This window comes from Oncorhynchus mykiss, chromosome 11 (genome assembly GCF_013265735.2).
Source record: "Oncorhynchus mykiss isolate Arlee chromosome 11, USDA_OmykA_1.1, whole genome shotgun sequence".
Taxonomy (NCBI): domain Eukaryota; kingdom Metazoa; phylum Chordata; class Actinopteri; order Salmoniformes; family Salmonidae; genus Oncorhynchus; species Oncorhynchus mykiss.
This window is the reverse complement of record NC_048575.1, coordinates 49,947,495-49,964,048: the sequence shown is the minus strand read 5'-3', so window position 1 is coordinate 49,964,048 and position 16,554 is coordinate 49,947,495. Positions and strand designations below refer to the sequence as shown.

The 16,554-nt window shown below is 42.8% G+C and overlaps 1 protein-coding gene across 1 annotated transcript; it reads left to right on the top strand.

The window, feature by feature from the left end:
• The first annotated feature begins 1,302 nt into the window (after positions 1 to 1,302).
• Positions 1,303 to 15,166, top strand: LOC110535048 (mucin-2-like). Its single transcript, XM_036935669.1, has 11 exons — positions 1,303 to 1,609; positions 1,801 to 1,919; positions 3,341 to 3,502; positions 4,179 to 4,292; positions 4,403 to 4,455; positions 4,659 to 4,758; positions 6,897 to 8,934; positions 10,235 to 10,383; positions 13,013 to 13,082; positions 13,208 to 13,415; positions 13,573 to 15,166. Exons 1-11 carry the CDS (start codon positions 1,491 to 1,493, stop codon positions 14,080 to 14,082), a joined length of 3,642 nt encoding a protein of 1,213 aa, XP_036791564.1. The 5' UTR covers positions 1,303 to 1,490; the 3' UTR covers positions 14,083 to 15,166.
• The last annotated feature ends 1,388 nt before the right edge of the window (positions 15,167 to 16,554 follow it).

Here is a 16,554-nt window from a genome sequence, read left to right as displayed (position 1 = left end):
GAATGTGTCTGAGGAAGATGAGGGTTCCTACCACTGTGAGGCCAGGAATGAGAGGGAGACTGTCAGATCTCAGCCTGCCTATCTCCTCCCAGCAGGTACTGTATACCATGCTCTGGTTGTTATTATTCCAACCTAAATATCAATACTATCACCTTAACTGACATACAGTACCTCTCTCCCTCTCCGCAGAGATGGAATGGAACTTTGTCCTGCAGCCCACTAACCAGACAGTGAGGATGGGAGACTCTGTTACTCTGGTCTGCAGACCCCCCTACAGCAGGCCTCCAGCCACGGTGTCCTGGTTCAAGAACAACCGCCTCCTCACTCCCAAGACACACTTCACTGTTGGGCCTAATGGAGACCTCATCTTCCACAGGTGTGTGTGTGTGTGTGTGTGTGTGTGTGTGTGTGTGTGTGTGTGTGTGTGTGTGTGTGTGTGTGTGTGTGTAATGTGCATGCATATGTGTATGTGTGTGTATGACTATGTTAATGTATCATATGATGGTAGCCATCCAGTAACAGACAGTGTAAGCCATTTTTAACTGCTTGTTTCTCCAGTGCCCATGACACAGACAGGGGACTGTACTTCTGCAGAGCGTCCAACATCCACCTGTACAGATCTGTGACCTCTAGAACAGCCAGACTGACCGTTCTCGGTAAGACATCACATCACATCGTAGGTTTATTATTCACTAGCCTTGCGTCTGTATAGGAGATATTATATTCTGTGTCTGTATAGGAGATATTATATTCTGTGTCTTTATTGGAGATATTATATTCTGTGTCTTTATAGGAGATATTATATTCTGTCTTTATTGGATATATTATATTCTGTGTCTGTATAGGAGATATTATATTATGTGTCTGTATAGGAGATATTATATTCTGTGCCTGTATAGAATATATTATATTTTGTGTCTGTATAGGAGATATTATATTCTGTGTCTTTATTGGAGATATTATATTCTGTGTCTGTATAGGAGATATTATATTCTGTGTCTTTATTGGAGATATTATATTCTGTGTCTGTATAGGAGATATTATATTATGTGTCTGTATAGGAGATATTATATTCTGTGCCTGTATAGAATATATTATATTTTGTGTCTGTATAGGAGATATTATATTCTGTGTCTTTATTGGAGATATTATATTCTGTGTCTGTATAGGAGATATTATATTCTGTGTCTTTATTGGAGATATTATATTCTGTGTCTGTATAGGAGATATTATATTATGTGTCTGTATAGGAGATATTATATTCTGTGCCTGTATAGAATATATTATATTTTGTGTCTGTATAGGAGATATTGATAAAGCATGTTTACATTCAGTACGCATATACAATTGCAATCATCATCTGAGACACAGTCCATTGTCTGAGATATATTGATACAGAAGTAAGAAGTTCAGCCTACTCTTCCTCCTCCCCCTGATCCCCTATTGTCCTGCCAGCCCCTCCCTCGGTGAGGCTGTGGCCCCCAGTGGTGATGGTCCCTGTGGGGGCCCAGGTAGTGTTCCACTGCCAGGTTTGGGGACATCCCCTTCCCTCCATCGTCTGGTCCAAACAGGGACGCTCTATGCAGACTGGTGGAAAGATCTCTGTGGGGTATGTTCAGTGTAACAGAAGTGGTTCTGTGAGTTTTTAGCTCAGTGGGCCAACACAGTCTTGTGTTACTGTACACTAGAAAACATTTTTGATGTCATCAACCAATCTTTTGTCAGGAACCTTTAGCTTGACAAGGACAGGAGACCATTTCCCTTTCTGTGATAATGACCGACCGACTTCTCTGTTCTCAGGGTGAGAAATGCTACCCTCTACATCCTGTCTGTCAGGAGCTATGACGAGGGGACTTACACCTGTGCAGCCTCTAACACTGTGGGGCATGACCGGAGCACAGCTACTTTACGTGTCGCTGGTAACTTCCCTCACCCAGTACAGTACACACATTCTGTTTGATGCTAAACTATAGTACTGCATGGCTCATGCATTTCTGGATGCCAAATAGAGCAGACTAATGTAGAGACACAGGAGAGGAGTTCTTCTTTGGTTGATCGTTAATCCATGAGGTGCTCTTTGATCATGGTCTTAAATACTATAGAACAAAAAGAAGTTGATGCTGGGTAGTGAACGATGCCTGAAAAGCCTTTGTGCAAAACAAACTTCCAGAAGTAATCAAGGCACTCTAATGTAGTGGAAAAATGTAAAAGCCTTTATTGTTTTAATTTAAAAAACACTAACGTGTTTCGGCTACAACAGCCTTCATCAGGGTGGCAAAGAATAGTGGTGGACAAACGTGTGTATCCCAACTCTAACAGGAAGTGACTAAATGTATTACCATATGTACACTGAATAAAAATGTAAACGCAACATGTAAAGTGTTGATCCCATGTTTCATGAGCTGAAATCAAAGATCCCATAAATGTTCCATTCGCACAAAAAGCTTATTTCTCTAAAATGTTGTTGGTGACCATTTCTCTTTTGCCAAGATAATCCATCCAACTGACAGGTGTGGCATATCAAGAATCTGATTAAACAGCATGATCATTACACAGGTGCACCTTATGCTGGGGGCAATAAAAGACCACTCTTAAATGTGCAGTTTTGTCACACAACACAATGCCACAGATGTCTCAAGTTTTGAGGGAGTGTGCAATTAGCATGTTGACTGTAAGAATGTCCACCAGAGCTGTTCCCAGAGAATTTTATGTTAATTTCTCTACCATAAGCCGCCTCCAACGTTGTTTTAGAGAATTTAGCAGTACGTCCCACCGGCCTCACAACCGCAGACAACGTGTATGGGCGAGCGATTTGCTGATGTCAATGCTGTGAACAGAGTGCCCCATGGTGGTGGTGGGGTTATGGTATAGGCATGCATAAGCTACGGGCAACGTTCACAGTTGCGTTTTAACAATGACCATTTGAACGCACAAAAATACCGTAATGACCCATTGTGAGGCCCATTTAATTTAAGGTACTGTATCTGTGACCAACAGATGCATATCTGTATTCCCGGTCATGTGAAATCCATAGATTAGGGCCTAATGAATTTATTTAAATTGGCCGATTTCCTCATATGAACTGTAACTCAGTAATATCAATAAAATTGTTGCATGTTGCGTTTATATTTTTATTCAGTATAATTGATGAAGTAAAAAAAACTTGATCATTGGCCTATATCCGAGGTATGGACAACAAAGTTAACTTGATCAACATTACCTGGAAGTGAAGCTCAGGCATGTGATTAAGGTGTTTATTACCTGAATTAATGTACTGAGACGATGATAAGGATTGTCTGATGTGGTGCTCCCTCCCTCTTCCTCCCCCTCTCTGGCTCAGTGAGCCCCATCATAGTGTCCTTCGTTGGGGCCGTGAGCAGCTCAGAAGGGTCCTCTGTGGTCCTGCCATGCAGAGCAGTGGGGGACCTCCCCATCAGGTACACCTGGACCAGAGGACACTCTCAGACCTCTATCACCCCAACCCTGAAGAGGCATGTAGATGGTGAGCCAGTCCTATTTAAAACGTACACCTGCTAAGAAAGAAAAGCAAGCACATTCCCCTATAGAGTAAAAGCCCTTTCTACTTTTATAGAGGCAAAGCCCTTTCTACTTTTATAGAGGCAAAGCCCTTTCTACTTTTATAGAGGCAAAGCCCTTTCTACTTTTATAGAGGCAAAGCCCTTTCTACTTTTATAGAGGCAAAGCCCTTTCTACTTTTATAGAGTAAAAGCCCTTTCTACTTTTATAGAGTAAAAGCCCTTTCTACTTTTATAGAGTAAAAGCCCTTTCTACTTTTATAGAGTAAAAGCCCTTTCTACTTTTATAGAGTAAAAGCCCTTTCTACTTTTATAGAGGCAAAGCCCTTTCTACTTTTATAGAGGCAAAGCCCTTTCTACTTTTATAGAGGCAAAGTCCTTTCTACTTTTATAGAGGCAAAGCCCTTTCTACTTCTATAGAGACAAGGCCATTTCTACTTCAGTAGAAGAGGTCAGATTAGTGAAAGCAACATGTTGAAGCGCTCCTTAGCTTTTCAGTGGTCTGAACAGCTTCTGCAATATTGGTTAGGGGAATGTGCTATAGGCTACAGGTTATTTTTGTACCTGGCCGTAAAGGCTGTTGTTGCAATGTTCATTAAGTGTTTGGTGAATGTGGGACTTTGTGCTTTCACGTGTGTGCAGATGAGGGGGCTCTGCATATCTCCAGGGTTCAGTTGTCTGATGCAGGGGACTACCACTGTGCAGCTGAGAACAGAGCGGGACAACAGCAAAGAAGAACCACCCTCACCATCTCTGGTATTATCCATGTCTTCATGATATCTACAGTGGAATACACACACACACACAAACACACACACACACACTGTCAACCTATCTATCCTCATCATTATCTCTTCTATCTAAAGCTGAAGATGACCCGGCTGATAGAGACAAGCAGCATAGACAGATTGCATCTGCAGTGAGTAATAATTGAGGTTGATGTGAAAGTCTCTAAAGCTTGTTTGCTGATTTGTTTACCATTGTTGAACATCGTGAGTCACAGCTTTGTTGCGATCTCCAGTTTTGTGTTTATTCCTAACGGCTTTCTGTGGTTCAGTTGGTATGCCTTTCTGACAATGTCATATTTCATGAATCTGACAAACATCTTCCCACAAATGGCAGGTTCCAAACACTGAAGCAGAGCAGAGAATTCCTCTGTCCAGTAACGTCCTGAGTCTAGCTCAGCGTTCTGAGATGACCCAATTACAGGCAGGAAGCACAGGTGTGTACAGCCCAAAACTTAAATCATAGTATGCTATGCATGCGAATCTTTGTACGAACGACCTTTTTCAGTATTTACAAGGCTGAGGCAATATTGTAATGTGTTATGTTATGTAATATGCATGTGTTGGGGTTCAGTTTCCTTGTTCATCATTGACTCATTGGTGAAATTAGCATCATGACAATATCTTTAATTAAATAATTCAAAACCCTTTATTAATGCAATTGCAGACAGAAGTTGACAACAGAAACATAACGCATGTTTCCGAGTGAGTTCTGCATCGAAGAAAAGGTCCCAAGTTATTTTATTAAACCTGAAGTCCAGCCCTAGTGATGTCACTGCCTACGTCATTACCTTCTACTCCTGAGACCAAAACCATGCCTACTCAACACAAAACCTCTTGTTTATATAGCTATCTAAAATCTTAGAAGTAAATGTCCAAGTTGATTTATAGTGGAATGTCTGACTAATCTCTTATCTCTTACACTCCCCTGCAGAGTTCTGTCTTCACAGACACACATTTCTCAGACAGTTTCTTCATAAGAGGCAGTGAGCCTAGAAATGTACTGTGAAACAATATTAAACCTCCTAATGTATATATATATATTGTTAATCTGTCACGTTCTGACCTTAGTTCCTTTTTTATGTCTCTATTTTAGTTTGGTCAAGGTGTGAGTTGGGGTGGCATTCTATGTTTTTGTTCTATGTTTTGTATTTCTGCTTTTGGCCTGGTATGGTTCCCAATCAGAGGCAGCTGACAATCGTTGTCTCTGATTAAGAACCATACTTAGGCAGCCTGATTTCCCACTATGATTTGTGGGTAGTAGTTTTCTGTCTCTGTGTCTGCACCAGACAGAACACTACAATGAATACAATAGTATTCCTACCATAGTATACAGTATAGTATTTTTCATGTGGGCTTTGGTGCAATTTTCACAATTATGTGGTACATTGTCACAACACTAAGCACAAAAATCAAAACAGATCATCAAAATGGCTTGTGTGAATTATAACTGAAATAATCTGTCTGTAAACAATTGTTGCACAAAGTAGATGTCCTAACCGACTTGCCAAAACTATAGTTTGTTTACAAGAAATCTGTGGAGTGATTGAAAAACTAGTTTTAATGACTCCATCCTTAGTGTATGTAAACTTCTGACTATATTTAAGCAATATAGACAATATACCACGGCTAAGAGCTGTTCTTAGGCACGAAGCAACCAGATTGCCAGGATACAACCCTTAGCCGTCGTATATTGGCCATATACCACAAACCCGGAGGTGCCTTATTGCTATTATAAACTGGTTACCAACAAAACATGTTTTGTTATACCTGTGGTACAGTATATGCCCTATTGTACCATTGCTTATAGACAATCAGCATTCAGGGATTGAACCACCCGGTTTATAAAAACAATATCTTCCCTCATTATCTGAATTTCATTGATATATTGTAAGCTGATGAATCTCAAGCAGAGAGCCTGGCGATACTGTATAAGTTGACAAGTCATGAAGAAAAGGTGGTCTTGTACAATGTTGTATGAGGCATAAATTGCATACAGCACTGTATTATATTTTTACAGTAGCCAACTGCTTTACAATACCCCATACTGTGTTGGATCTTGTCTAGCCATCTTTTCTGAAGAGGACCACAATGGAAATAAGTCCCTGACTTTATTGTATGTTATCCTCGATGATTTTATTCATGTGCATGTATGGCTTTTAAGTTTTTTTAAATGGTCAAATTAATAAACTAAACTAAACTGATCCACAAGATCTCACGGTTTGACTAATTTGACTTCAGATTCTGACGTTTCTCAACGTTTCTCCAAACGGCAAATTTGGAAGTTGGTCCAAACGTTTCGAGGTGTTTTGGACACCCTGGGTTTTCTCCTCCTGCTGCAGCTGCACCCCACATTGTTCAGGCATTCATACCAAATGGTTCATTTAACAGTTAAGGTTTGGGACATTACAAGTGTTATCTGTTTAGAGTTTTGTACTTACAGAATATACCACTGACAAATATGATAAAGTGATTGACTATTGTGCCTAGAAACCCACAGGAAGCAGTGGTATTCTTGTTTTTTTGACTAGCATGCATTGTTTTGTTTGACACCACTCTTTTCATTCTTTTCTAGTTTCATTCCTAGCATCTCAAAAATACTTGAGCAACGACATCACCCACGTGTCTACCCCTGACACTTTACGACTGCTCTCGTCTCTCAAGAAGACAGCTTTAGGACTAGCAGGTCTCAGCGGAGGACAGACAGGATTGCTGGTACTACCGGACCAGGCCTCGGCCAAACCAACCCAGCCCACAATCACACAGATCCAGCTTCCAGGGCAACAACCCCCACATCCACCTCTATATCAACCCTTAGACCTACTAAGCCAGCCTTCAGTAACTCATAGAATCGCCTCACTTACCCAGCTTCCAATAATACATACCCAGCCAACATTAGCACATAATCCACCCCCAGTGACACAACGGCAGGTTTTAGTCCCACATAGCCAATCTCAATTAACACAGTCCGTATCCCAAAGCATCCACAACCAGCCATCAGTCATGCATATCCAGCATCAAGTCACTGACCAACCAATTAAGCCACTAAAGCCCATCACCAGTATTACCCAGTCTCTGGTCCCACGCCCGCAACCTTCTCCAGACTCTCCCGCTCACCTTTCAAACCCCTCTACCCAGAGTCCTGATTGTCTTACCCAGCCCAGAGAACCTGTGACTCAGTCTCTACTCATGCAAACCCTGCATCCTTCTGACTCAATCACTCAAACTCACCATCCTGTAACGCAAAGTTATCCTTCATATTCACATATACAGCATCCTAGCCCTGTCACCCTGTTTTCAGTCACACAAATCCAGCCTGAACCTACACGAACTCAGCCTGAACCTACACAAACTCAGCCTGAACCTACACAAACTCAGCCTGAACCTACACAAACTCAGCCTGAACCTACACAAACTCAGCCTGAACCTACACAAAATCAGCCTGAACCTACACAAACCCAGCTTGAACCTACACAAACCCAGCTTGAACCTACACAAACCCAGCCTAAACCTACACAAACTCAGCCTGAACCTACACAAACCCAGCTTGAACCTACACAAACCCAGCCTAAACCTACACAAACTCAGCCTGAACCTACACAAACTCAGCCTGAACCTACACAAACTCAGCCTGAACCTACACAAAATCAGCCTGAACCTACACAAACTCAGCCTGAACCTACACAAACTCAGCCTGAACCTACACAAACTCAGCCTGAACCTACACAAACTCAGCCTGAACCTACACAAACCCAGCTTGAACCTACACAAACCCAGCCTAAACCTACACAAACTCAGCCTGAACCTACACAAACTCAGCCTGAACCTACACAAACTCAGCCTGAACCTACACAAACCCAGCTAGAACCTACACAAACCCAGCCTAAACCTACACAAACTCAGACTGAACCTACACAAACCCAACCCACACAAACCCAGCCTAAACCTACACAAACCCATTCTCTACCAAAACAAACTCAGCCTGAAACTACAGAAACTCAGCCTGAACCTACACAAACCCAGCCTAAACCTACAGAAACTCAGCCTGAACCTACACAAGCCCAACCTGAACCTACACAAACCCAACCTGAACCTACACAAGCCCAACCTGAACCTACACAAACCCAACCTGAACCTACACAAGCCCAACCTGAACCTACACAAACCCAACCTGAACCTACACAAACCCAGCCTGAACCTACACATACCCAGTCTGAACCTACACAAACTCAGCCTGAACCTACAGAAGCCCAACATGAACCTACACAAACCCAGCCTGAACTTACACAAACCCAGCCTAAACCTCAACGAACCCAGCCTGAACTTACACAAACCCAGCCTAAACCTCAACGAACCCAGCCTACACATCTCCTAACCCAGCCTTCAGTCTCAATCACACATTCTCCTGACATGAGCACCATACCCCCCACCCCTGACCCCAAAGGCCCTAGTGCCCCATGGACCTCCACACCAGACCTCCTGCAGCAGCACATGAGTCAGCCCGCTAAGCCAGTTCATCCAGCCAAACCAACCAGGCACAATGACACAGAGCCCACAGAGTGGCTGAAGAGGAACACTTCTCAGTCCCCCATCAGGACCAGTGAGGACCCCAGGTAGGGCACCATGCGGTACAGTGGCATGAGGTGGGAGACGGAGTTGACCTTTATTTTGAAATCATCCCAGTTATCTACTTACAGCATAGATAGTGTTTACTGTATCTGCCAGTGATGGAAAAAGTACCCCATTGCCATACTTGAGTACAAGTAAAGATACCTTAATAGAAAAGGGAAAGTCACCCAGTAAAATAATACTGAATAAAAGTGTAAAAGTATTTGGTTTTAATATACTTAAGTATCAAAAGTAATGTAGTTGCTAAAATGTATCATAATTTACAGTCAAAGCATGTGTTTAAGTGAGTCCGCCAAATCAGAGAGAGTAAGGATGAATTAGACAATTTATCTGTCCTGCTAACCATTAAAAATGTAATGAGTACTTTTGGGTGTCAGGAAAAATGTATGGAGTAAAAAGTACAGAATTTTCTTTAGGAATGTAGTGAAGAAAAAGAAAAAGTAGTCAAAAATATAAATAGTAAATTACAGATACACCCCAAAAACGACTTAAGAAGTACTTTCCAGTATCTTTACTTAAGTACTTTATACCACTGGTATCTGCTTACAGTGTGCATGCACAGTAATACTCAATGTTTTGAGTGATTATGTGCTATGTGGACAATGGTGAATAGGGGGAATGCAACAGTAAGGCTTAATCAAGAGATAGCTTTCTGTGAATCTGAGGGGTTGTATCAGGATCTACGAGATCATTTACCACTTTATATATGGGGCTCACAGGCTTAAACTGCTGACAAGACTCCAGATAAAACTCTGCAACCACCACAGCTGCTATCACACTTGGGGATATATTCAATTTGCGTCGCGGGACTTCAGCTTTACGGCGTGACTGAAATTTACAGGCAATTTTCCTGCTTTAGCAGAGACTGCATTCACGGTACATGCTGCATATCTAGGCTCAATCGGAAATGACCTTTACATTTCTGTTGCGGAATCTGTAACTCTTCAGTAATACAGACTGAATAGAACCTTTGATCTTGCTTAAATATTTGCACAGTTGCGACATACATGTGCGTGTATTATTCTGTTGGCTGTAATGACTAACGTTTTTACACAACGAGGCCATGAGTTTGTTTTACTCCTAATTCTTTTGATTGGATAATGTTGAAAGAGAAATGTACATCACAACGGAACGTCCTAATATCCAAAGTCTGTCTTTTACCTATTGTATTTGGAGGTACTTTGACTAAATGCTGCATTTGGACATAATTATGATCACCATTAAGAGTGACAACAATGGAACAATCTTTCTCTTGCTCTCTGTCTCACTCCCTCTCTCCCCCAGAGTAAAGCCTCCTCCTCCATGGCTCCCAGTGCTGGAGAAACATGACATCCCCATCGTGGTGGGAGTGGGCGTGTCTCTGGCCTTCATCTTCATCACCATGGCCTTCTACTCCCTGGTCCAGAAGAAAGAGCCTGCCCCCGCTATTAGAGGTCAGTGGACTGACCAGCTCAATCTCTGCTGGATCTCAACCCTAATGCCTATCTTTTATCATACTGTTTTCATGGTTCAAATTACTCATGGGCAGGACACTTGTAAAAAAAACAGGGCACCGCCTATTAAATGTGAGCACCCCTGCAATCATAAAAAATCTTAACAACCAGAAATTGCAAGATTCTGACAGTGATTTGAACCCTGGGCATGGAGTTAGAAAAGGGGAAGTATACTGAGCAAAACTTTAAACGCAACATGCAAACTGTTGTTCCAATGTTTCATGAGCTGAAATAAAAGATCTCCGAAATTTTCCATACTCACAAAAAGCTTATTTCTCTCAAATGTTGTGTGCAAATTTGTTTACATCCATGTTAGTGAGCATTTCTCCTTTTCCAAGATAATGCATCCACCTGACAGGTGTAGCATATCAAGAAGCTGATTAAACAGCATGATCATTACACAGGTTCAATTGGGATGCTGACTGCAGGAATGTCTACTAGAGCTGTTGCCAGAGAATTAATGTTCATTTCTCTACCATAAGCCGCCTCCAACGTCATTTTAGAGAATTTGGCAGTACGCCCAATCGGCCTCACAACCGCAGATCACATGTAACCAGGACCTCCACATCCAACTTCTTCACCTGCGGGATTGTCTGAGACCAGCCACCTGGACAGCTGACGAAACTGAGGAGTATTTCTGTCTGTAATAAAGCCCTTTTAAGGTGAAAAACTCATTCTGATTGGGCTGGGCCTGGCTCCCTTAGGGTGAGCCTGGCTCCCAAGTGGGTGGGTCAATGCCCTCATGGTTAGTCAAGGTAATTGAGGTAATATGTGGGTAGAGTTAAGACATGTAGGTAGAGTTATTAAAGTGACTATACATAGATAATAACAGAGAGTAGCAGCAGTGTAAAGAGGGGGGCAATGCAAATAGTCTGGGTAGCCATTTGATTAGATATTCAGTAGTCTTATGGCTTGTGGGTAGAAGCTGTTTAGAAGCCTCTTGGACCTAGACTTGGCACTCCGGTACAGCTTTCCATGCAGTAGCAGAGAGAACAATCTATGACTAGGGTGGCTGGAGTCTTTGACATTTTTTTGGGATTTCCTCTGACACCACCCTGTATAGAATTCCTGGATGGCAGGAAGCTTGGCCCCAGTAATGTACCCTCTGTAGTGCCTTGCGGTCGGAGGCCAAGCAGTTGCAATACCAGGCAGTGATGCAACCAGTCAGGATGCTCTCGATAGTGCAGCTGTAGAACCTTTAGAGGATCTGAGGACCCATGCCAAATCTTTTCAGTCTCCTGAGGGGGAATAAGTTTTATCGTGCCCTCTTCACGACTGTCTTGGTGTGCTTGGACCATGTTAGTTTGTTGGTGATGTGGACACCAAGGAACTTGAAGCTCTCAACCTGCTCCACTACAGCACTGTCGATGAGAATGGGGGTGTGCTCGGTCCTCCTTTTCCTGTAGTCCACAATCATCTCCTTTGTCTTGATCACGTTGAGGGAGAAGTTGTTGTCCTGGCACCACACGACCAGGTCTCTGACCTCCTCCCTATAGGCTGTCTCGTCGTTGTTGGTGATCAGGCCTAACACTGTTGTGTCATCGGCAAACTTAATGATGGTGTTGGAGTCGTGCCTGGCTCTGCAGTCATGAGTGAACAGGGAGTACAGGAGGGGACTGAGCACGCACCCCTGGGTGGCCCCTGTGTTGAGTATCAGCGTGGCCGATGTGTTGTTACCTACCCTTACCACCTGGGGGGCGGCCCGTCAGGAAGTCCAGGATCCATTTGCAGAGGAAGGTGTTTAGTCTCAGGGTCCTTAGCTTAGTGATGAGCTTTGAGGGCACTATGGTGTTGAATGCTGAGCTGTAGTCAATGAATATCATTCTCACACGGGTGTTCCTTTTGTCCAGGAGGGAAAGGGCAGTGTGAAGTGCAATAGAGATTGCACCATTTGTGGATCTGCTGGGGCGGTATGCAAATTGAGTGGGCCTAGTGTTTCTGGGATGATGGTATTGATGTGAGCCATGACAAGCCTTTCAAAGCACTTCATGGCTACAGACATGCCTGCTACGGGTCGGCAGTCATTTAGGAGGTTACCTTAGTGTTCTTGGGCACAGGGACTATGGTGGTCTGCTTGAAACATGTTGGTATTACAGACCCAGACAGGGAGAGGATGAAAATGTACACGGAGTACACGTCCTGGTAATCCGTCTCGGCCCTGCGGCCTTGTGAATGTTGACCCGTCGAAAGGTCTTACTCCCATTGGCTGCAGAGAGCGTGATCCCACAGTCGTCCGGAACAGCTGATGCTCTCATGCATGTTTCAGTGTTACTTGCCTCGAAGCGAGCATGGAAGTAATTTAGCTTGTCTGGTAGGTTCGTGTCTCTAGGCAACTCTCTGCTGTGCTTTCCTTTGTAGTCTGTAATAGTTTGCAAGCCCTGCCACATCCGACGAGCGGGGGAGCCGGTGTAGTACGATTAGTCCTGTATTGACGCTTTGCCTGTTTGATGGTTTGGTTACATTTAACTGTAACTCAGTAAAGTTGTGGAAATTGTTGCATGTTGCGTTTATATCTTTGTTCAGTATATTAATTTATCTTATTGAATCCCATTAGCCTTGTCTTCCACAGTTCCCAGGAACCTGGGAGTCCCCTTCAGACATGCTGAACGTCTGGCCACTGGGAGGACTTATGAGAACAGGTGATTGTTGTTGGCACTATTATTATGTTTGTTGTTCTTCTTGTTGTTGAGGATATCTCTATGAAAATAGGAATGCACTTCCCCTAATGGCTAATGTACAATATATGTATCCTCGGTTCTGGAAGGGCGTTTGAGGATGATGATTTGGTGGCTGTGATTGAACAAAGCCCCGACACGTCAGATACACGTACCAGGCCCCCTGCCCCCAGCCCAGTCACTGTGATGATAGACCCTGCCTTTGATGAGACTAAGGAGACACAGCCTCGCCCCCCGTCCTCTCCAGAACACTCAGTCATAGCAGAGACCTACCCTGAGGCAATCAAAGACACACAGGTCAGTATATATGTGTGTGTGTGGTGTGTGTGTGTGTATGCATGTGTTCTCACGTGTGTGTGTGTATGTAAAATCATGTCCAACATTTCCCACACATTGCCATGCCAAGATATTACAAATTCGGGAGTAGCAGCTGTCTGGATCCTTTCCACCTCAGGTTGACCCCTTCCTGGATGAAGAGAAAGACTGCAGCCTGTCTCACCCCAGCATCCAGCTGCAGTGTGTGGAGGACTGGGGGGGTGGAGGAGTATACGGACAATGTCAGGGCCAGGACTTTCTCCCTGAGCCCCCCTCTCTCACTCCTTCACCTTTCCGCTCCCTGTCTCCCTCCCCTCCTCCTGTGCGTGAGGAAAGCCTGCGCTCCTCCCTGACACTCCAGACCACTGAGCCCTGTGCCACGCCCATCCACCACAGCGTCAGCATCTCCCACGGTAACGCCCCCCTCCTCCTCTCCCACTGCGTCTCCCTAGGCCTCACCACCGTCGCCGTTGATGTTCACTTCTACCCAGCAGCTCTTGCGTCAGCCACCGCTGCCATGGCGACCGTGACAGCCGCCACACAGGTTAATGCTACCGCCGCTGCTGCTCCAGGGCCCCAGCTCAGCTCTCGATTGGCACAAGGTCAGGAGCATGACCAATCGGCTCCCAGCATGTGCCAGAGTAAGTAACTAGATAGAGGGAATGCCGGATGGAGAATTGGTTCCAACACAGATGTTGCGATTAGTCTCCACTTTGGACAGCTTGGCTGGATTGTTGGTTGTCTTCACGTGTCTCTCTGTGTTTATCAGCCTGTTTCCTCTGCCTTGATTTGACACTGGTGTGGAGAATGTGTTTGTGTTGGAACCATACACTGAAGACTATAGGACAACATCCTAAATGGTCTACACATACTGTACCACAGTCAGCTATAAACACGTCAACTACATAATGTCAATGTATTCTGTTTCTGTCCTTCATAAAGAAAAGTCACATGAGATTTTCATTATTGATCATGTATATTTTGGCTTCGTTGTGTATTACAAATGTCAGTTACACAATGATGCTTGAGGCCTAAAATAATGCATTTATAAAGCAAAAGCTAGAATTGAATATGTATAACTGCTTTCATAATCTTCTTTTACATGCCAATGTTTCTCTGCCTTGACTGAATATATAGCTCATTATATTTATATGTACACTTTATAAACTAATTTGTGTCAAATACATTTTCTCAGTTGAATATTCTACAATGAAAAAGCCAAGGAGAAAACAGCTGTGTACAAAATATTGCAATCTTTGTTACTTTACACTTCCTATTCAGGTAATACACAACCTCTCTCTGTTGCACCATAAACCGACTGTTACTTCTGTGCTGAAACCAAAGGAAGATGACGACAGGGCTTAATTTACTGTAAGTCCCAATTGAGACCCAGCTGACCTGAAATTTCATTTATCTGGATCACTTCACTTTATGATCAGTGAAATGTCTATAATTTTCATGAATTTCCCTTTCCTTTGCTACTGCCATGAATTCATTACTCTTAAATGAATGTGTTAAACTGAAAATTATATTTTTTACCCCTGTATTTCTCATCTTATTTGTTTCAATAACATGTCCAGTATCAATTGTTGCTAACAAAAGTGAGTCATTTTTTAATTTTTATCTTGCATATTTATATTTGAGTGTATTAAATCAGTGAACTTATTACCTTTGTATGGGTGATAAAATGCCAACAAAAAAATATTAAAAGTTATGACACAGATCTAACATTCACATACTGTGATAATTATTTTAAGTACTGTATCAAATTGATTTTTATTTACTCAACAATGGCCAATAAAAAGGGAAATAATACTGCTGTATTTGTTTTTGTTTGGTAGCTTCTGCAAAAATACAGTTAAATCAATTATCTTAGCTAGATCACTATAGATGTTCTGTAATGTAGACCTAAATCAATGTCAAATAAACCTTATTACAGAGTGGATGGTTCCGGATGGATCCCACTTTCTCATAAATAGGACAGTTACTGAGCTAAGCAAGACCACCTTTTCCTATTGTGCACCGGAGGCATGGAACCAGTGGAGGCTCCTCAGAGGAGGAAAGGGAGGACCATCCTCCTCAATGAATTTCATAAAAATTGAAATTGATAACTTTTTTTAAATGTTGCACTTTTTTAGATAAAACTATACTACATATATTCACATCACCAAATAATTGATTAAAATGTTTTGCAATGAAGGTTTACAGTAGCCTCAACAGCACCCTGTTGGTTAGCACCATGGTGTAGCCGAAGGACAATTAGTTTGGTTGACTTCAACACAAAACTTAGAAGACGCATGGTTCTTACCCCCTTCCATAGTCTTACACAGTAATTATGAGAACTTCCGGAGGACTACCTCCAACCTATCAGAGATCTTGCAGCATGAACTGACATTAATCTAGTACTGAAAACATAAGCTACAGCTGGCTAGCACTGCAGTGCATCAAATGTGGTGTAAAATGTGGTGAGTAGTTGATTCAAAGAGAGAGAAAGACAATAGTTGAACAGTTTGGAACAAATTAATTTCTTTAAAAATGGACACGCGAGAGAGAGAAATATTTAAAAAATGTCACGTTCACTTTCACTTAGCCAGCTCTAGCTATGGCTATCCAACACGGGAGCGCTTCCAAGCCAAGGTAAGCTTTTGGTTTTATTAATTTATTGCCACCGGGGCCCGCTGGTGTAACTGCTAAACTGCTTGCTTATTGTACACTGTACTTCATGATTGTAGCGGGTTAACTGAGATATTTCTGGTAGCTAGTTTGACTATGGCATTAGCTAATACGGTGACAATGATGTAGGCTGTGTGTAGCATTTAGCGGTTATGATTCAAAGGTTTTTTCGCCTGGTCACAGGCAGATGATGGGTTGTGCAAACAAGTCCACAAGCAAAGGGAAAAGGTGAGAGGAGGAGAGTGCGTAGAGGCAAGAAGGAATTATACAACGAGCAAAATGATCATGCTGTTTGTTGGTGGCTGCCATGAAAGTGAACTGTGAACGGCAAACAGACCGAAACTGGGATAAACATAACTCGTTTGCTTTTGTTGCACTAATGATTACACCCTAGATCAGCGAGATGCAGGCAAGAGTGTGCAAGGCAGTATTGAACGTGTCACTGTCT